The 5,606-nt window shown below is 37.9% G+C and overlaps 1 protein-coding gene across 1 annotated transcript; it reads left to right on the top strand.

Moving 5' to 3' along the window:
• Positions 12-1,092, top strand: LOC104730409. The gene is made up of 5 exons (XM_010449569.2): positions 12-229; positions 299-388; positions 471-578; positions 659-910; positions 991-1,092. Exons 1-5 carry the CDS (start codon positions 20-22, stop codon positions 1,075-1,077), a joined length of 747 nt encoding a protein of 248 aa, XP_010447871.1. The 5' UTR covers positions 12-19; the 3' UTR covers positions 1,078-1,092.

Here is a 5,606-nt window from a genome sequence, read left to right as displayed (position 1 = left end):
ATGGTGTGAGTGTAAGTGAATGCAGGCAAGGTTTGAGCTTGATGAAGATTGGCAAAGGATATCTGTGATTCACCAGATGGGACATTTGTGGCGATCACACAAGTCTGTCACGGTGAAGGCTATAAATTTGGCTGCAAATAACCAAGAGAGGATGAATTTGAGACCACCAAATATTGGTCCTGTTGATTGGCAAAAATTTGTCAAACTCAAAACTAGTGCTGCATTTAAGGTAATTACTTGTGATTATAATTGTTTAGTAGTTGATTGGTGATTAGTAATTAACATGTTTCATTATTAGGCCGTGAGTGAGAAATATAAAGCAAAAAGAAAGAATCAGATACCTCACACCACTAGTCGTAAAGGGATCAGCAGACTAACAGAAGAAATGGCAAGCATATATACTACAACTATGTTGTTTATTATTATACATAGTGCTTGTACTGTTACTGAAATTTTGTTTTCTGGAACAGAAAGCTGAAAGTGAAGATCCTTCCAGCGTGACAAGACTAGATGTTTGGATCAAGTCTCGCACCAAAAAGGATGGTACACCAGTAGATACGAATGCAGCTGATTTGATTGTAAGTCTGAATAGAGTTGTACACCAGTAAATAGTGTGTTATCGACTAGTAAAACCTGAAACTGTCTTTATGTTTTTCAGCAAAAAGCAGCTGAAATTGGTGGAAGTGATGCTCCAGCATTTTTAACAAATCCAGATGAAGATCACCTCGCCAAGCTTTTAGGACCTGACAATTCTGGTAGGCTGAGGGCAATGGGTAGAGGCATGAGTAAGACCAAATTAGCTTGTTTACAAATGCAGAGCAAGTGTATGGCTGAAATGGAAGAGCGGCAAGTAAAATTAGTAAAACAGGTCAATGCCTTGGAAAGTGAACTTGGCAGAATCAAGAATCAGGTTAGATACTTAAGAGTTCTCTACTATTCATCAGCCAGTTAGAGTAATATAAATTGATGTTATTTTTGTTTATGTTACAGAGACCAGAAGCTGAAATGGATGAAAACTCAGCTGCAAGAGTAACATATTCTTACTTCTTTTCATATCAGCTAAGTGATTCTTCTTAGTGTCGTTTATGATTCTTAGTTGCTCATGAAATTGTTGCAGAGTGTAAACAAAAGAGCACATCCTAAGTGTGTGTTTGTTGATTGGTCTGACATTGATGAAAATGTTGGTGAGGGTCGGATTCTTTCTTCTGATCCGGATGACATAGTGAATGACTGTCGTCTTGGCCCTTATGATCTCAAAGTGTTAGTTGAAGCTGCATATAAACCAGATGCATTTCTATGGAGACCTGCACAAAAGATCTTTCATATGAAAGAAGCTGTTGGACATATAATCGCATGGCCAACTGATAAGTGTAGACTGGTAGACAACAACATCCAAATGGAAGACATTGCCCCTATGGTATTTATAATTTCTAGCAATGTGTTAGCAATGTATTACCCCTGTCTATAATGCTAATTAATTATATTGGATTTGTTTACTGATTGTGTTTAACAGGGTATACAAGGAAACAAATGTAAACTATTGGATTTGTCTAAGGGTGACGTCATTGTTGCTGAGGGGCGTTGGGAGACACAAGAACCAAGTGCGTTGGTTAACGGAATTCCTCTTGGACCAAAAGCAGTTAAAGTATTTGTGGATTCAGTAAAGCAGCCTGATACATCACTATGGAGACCTACAGCTGAAATGTCATTTCTTGAGGACTGTTTGATGGCTTACGTATCTTGGCCCCTGAGTAAGGTTGATTTTGAAAATCCCTCAACTCCAACTGGTCAGAATGCTACATCACATGCTTCTTTGTCTGCATCAAAGGCCAAGTCTGCAGCCACAGCTTCTAAGTCTGCTACAGAGTCCAAAACTTCAGCAACAGCTTCAAAGGCTGCATCGCAGGCCAAATCTGCATCTATGTCTTCTAAGTCTGCATCTGGTTCTGAGTCTCCTGTTGATGATGCAACGGGTCCAATATCACCAATAAAGAATACTTTACCATCACAGTCTCCTCTCAGGAAGTCTCCAGTAAGTGTTTTCATATGTTATGAAGTTGTTTTTGTTAATTATATGATGACTGATGGTTTATATTGTAAACATGGCAGCGCATTAATAAAGTTATTTCCAAGGAGAATAAGAAGTGCAAGTTGATGGATTTAACTGAAAAGAATAGGGTTGTGGCTGAAGGACGATGGGGAACAAATGATCCAGAACATAAGGTTCACTTTACTCGCTTGGGTTCTAATGCAGTTAAAGTGTGGATAGATGTTGTGAAGGTGAAAAATGTAAAAGTTTGGAGGCCATCCGATGAAATAGAGATTATTGAAGATGCACTTAGCTCCTGCATTGCTTGGCCAGAGAACAAGGTCATTATGTCTTAAACTGATGGTTTTATTGTGTAATGTTAAGTACTTGAGATTGCTTGTTTATTTTGGATGTTCTTGAGACTTTGATGGTAAACTGATGTTCTTGAGACTTTTGTTATGTATTTTGGATCTGAGACGTTTATTAATCAGATTTTATGAGATTTTATAAAACAGGTTATGTGTGCTATAATCACATATCAGAAAATGCTATAAAAGTACAGGTAAACGTTATGATAAAAGAATATACCATAGCACAGTAAACAAGATAAAACAGCATTTCGCAACAGCTATATTAGATATGTATAACATAGCACGAAAAATTAAATATTGTATAAATTTTTGCAAAATTATAATCTTGATAATACAGCAGTTTATTAGAGCTATGCTATAAAACTATAACATAGCACGAAAAAACAAATGTTGTATAAATTTTTTCAAAATTATGATCTTGATAATATAGCAATTTCTTAAAGCTATGTTATATTTTTATAACATAGCATACGTAATAAGTGCTATTGTATATGGGGTACATATAATAACAGTGCCCTAAAACAGCGCTCATGAAAACGCTATCAAAGACCTATGATAGCGTTTTTCTCTGGTTAACAATGTGCATATTTGTTGTAGTGAAAGTTCACACTCATCAGTCTAAAACAAAACTATTGAGTTTCTCACTTTGCAAAACATTAAAAACACGTATAGAACATATAAACAGAGGAAATTAAAAGAAGAAAACAAAATTAAAAGAATGAGGTTTGTTGAAACTAAGATGCGAAATCTCCAGCTCGGACTTGAATGTATATATGCATTTGAGCAAGAGCAGTGTCTAAGTACGTACCTACATGCATACAATGTATATAAATATATATACTAGTCTTGATCATCACTTTTCAAGATACATGAATAATATATGAGTGCAATGAAATCAACCGGCGTGCATGAATCTATCTCTGTTTCAACGGCGCAAAGTACACAAGTTGAACGATATCAGCTTATGTTATATAATTAATTTAAATTATGAATGCGTTTTGGCAACATTATGCGTCATTCCACCAATAGAGTTGTTAGCATAGTAGGTCAAACAAAATATTTTAAATAAATTTTGCATTCGTATGGTTTTTATTAATAGTTAGTCCATTTGACCACGGACAATTTGGTTCCATACTTGCATTTATATAATTTATGATTTAATACACACCAAACCGGATAAAGATTTCACAACTTGTTTCGCTTTTATTTACTTTTTTTTTGTTTGTTTCTACATATATATTAAAAGCTTCAATTGAACTACTTAAAATAATTATTAATAATTTCCTACGTGCTAATGCGAGATACAAAGAACCAACCAAACCAAGACGGTTCGAGGGGAGACGTAAGAGACAGCACAAGTTTTGTCTATTTTGGTAAGAAATATATATAAATAGTATTTATTAAATACACACAGTTTCTGTCGGTTTGCAAGAGTGGGTATTTAATGTTTTTTGAATTTGAGGACAGGCACCGTATATAGTAGATTCTATTTTATTTTGCTTTGTTCTAGTATATTTCCAAAACAAGAAACAACGTACGTACGATAGTTTTGCGAATACCGCTGTCCACTTGTCCAGTCAAGTGCAATGGTCAGATTATTTAATTACTTGAACATATACGTACGGAGTATCAGAAATAAAAGTTAGCGAGTTCCACTTTTTTCTTTATTTGTCACAGAATATATTACTCACAGAGTCACAGTGCGATCAACTCCTTTGAACCCTTGTTATTTCCAGTGTGTTCATGACGAAAGGAGTCCGATACAAGAGACCTCGCCATCTTTTTTATACTAAAAGTGAAGGCTTTTCTATGCCGAAATTAACACAAAATTTTGAAAACTAAAAATTCTATTACTAAAACGTTCATGATGATAAATTAATGTAACTAAAAAATTAATCGAAAGGAATCAAACTCTAATCTAAACTCTTCAAAGTTATTTACAATGACTTACTTTTAACAAAAAAAATCCGTAATGAGGGCTACCATGAAATAATGATCCATATATAGAAGCTTTTGCCATAACTAACACTAATAATATTAGAAGTTCATGATGCATATTTAAATATTAGTCCACAGTTAAAGTATGTAGTTCATAGTTCACGATAAAATCGTAATAAAGTAGTCGTAAATCTAGTTGCGCATCATGCAACGGATCCACCGCTTCTTTGTTTCTGGACTTTTAGTCCACCGTTTGTTGTAACAATTTAGATAATAACAAATATGGATATCAACTCTCTAGAAATTCTCTCCTCCTTTTCTCTAAACAACTTTTTCTAGGCTCGCCGTTTGCCTCTCCGATTTGCCGTTCCGGTGCCAGAAAGGGCTTCTCCTCTTAATTTTTTCTTTCTTTTTAAGTCTTCCTTCTCCGTCGCCTTCTCCCTATGCTTAGCTGTCCTTCGTTTTCGGTCTGGTCTTTGGTCTTCTGAGAAGTGGTTTTTGGTGAAGGTGTCGGCGCGTGAAGCGAAGTGTCGTCGAAGTGGGGTCGCTAGAGCTTCTACGGTGAAGTTGCTTGAGGACGGTGACGAATCTGTGGATAGATCTGGCGGATCTGGGTTGGCATCTTCGTGCTCCGGTGGTCTCTCCGGTGGGCTTGTTCGTCTGTGGTGAGTCGTGAGAGTCGGGGGGCTTCTTGTGCACTCCGTGGATCGGTTTTTGGTGTCTCTTACGCCGGATCTGGTCCTCTCTCCTCCAGCCGAGGCGTGGCTTTGTTGTAGGGTTTGGTTCGGTGCAAGGTAAGGTTGGGCGGCGCTTAATGGAGGTCTTGAAAATGCAAGGAGAAGGCAGTGGTGGGTAAGTCTTCTTCTCCGGCGACAGCAGTGTGGTTGTGTCTCCTTCCCGATGCGGCTGTGGTTTCATTTTTTGGTGGGTCGAGAAGCTTCTGATCAAGTCGCGTTTGCTCGCGGTGGAGCTTCTTTCGGGGCTCACTCACCCAATCGAAGCTGCGGTTTGCGGCGGAAGTCGGTGGGAGACAGGAGGGTGTGTTGCTTTGTTGCGGTGGTTAGCCAAGGATGTTTTATGTCTTGGGCTTTCGTGGGTATTGGTTTGTGGAGGGTGAAATGAGCCACCATCCTCTGCTAGCTACCACGGATTTGCCTCCACGTGACCGGATCTGAAGAGTCTTACATGGGGTCGCGGTGGTCGCTGTAAGAAGAAGAGAGGTGTTAGTTCTGAGTGAGCAGGTTGCTAGGTTGGGACCTGTCTTCGCG

The sequence above is a fragment of the Camelina sativa genome, chromosome 12, assembly GCF_000633955.1.
Source record: "Camelina sativa cultivar DH55 chromosome 12, Cs, whole genome shotgun sequence".
Taxonomy (NCBI): Eukaryota; Viridiplantae; Streptophyta; class Magnoliopsida; order Brassicales; family Brassicaceae; genus Camelina; species Camelina sativa.
The sequence above is the reverse complement of the archived record's forward strand: the minus strand, read 5'-3'. Positions and strand labels throughout refer to the sequence as shown.

What these genes read in the sequence shown, in the direction of transcription:
- LOC104730409 (XM_010449569.2), top strand. Translation starts at nt 20, where the DNA reads ATGCAGGCAAGGTTTGAGCTTGATGAAGATTGGCAAAGGATATCTGTG. An exon ending in AAACTAGTGCTGCATTTAAG is followed by an intron (nt 230 to 298) that starts GTAATTACTTGT and finishes TTTCATTATTAG; the next exon opens with GCCGTGAGTGAGAAATATAA. An exon ending in CGAATGCAGCTGATTTGATT is followed by an intron (nt 579 to 658) that starts GTAAGTCTGAAT and finishes TATGTTTTTCAG; the next exon opens with CAAAAAGCAGCTGAAATTGG.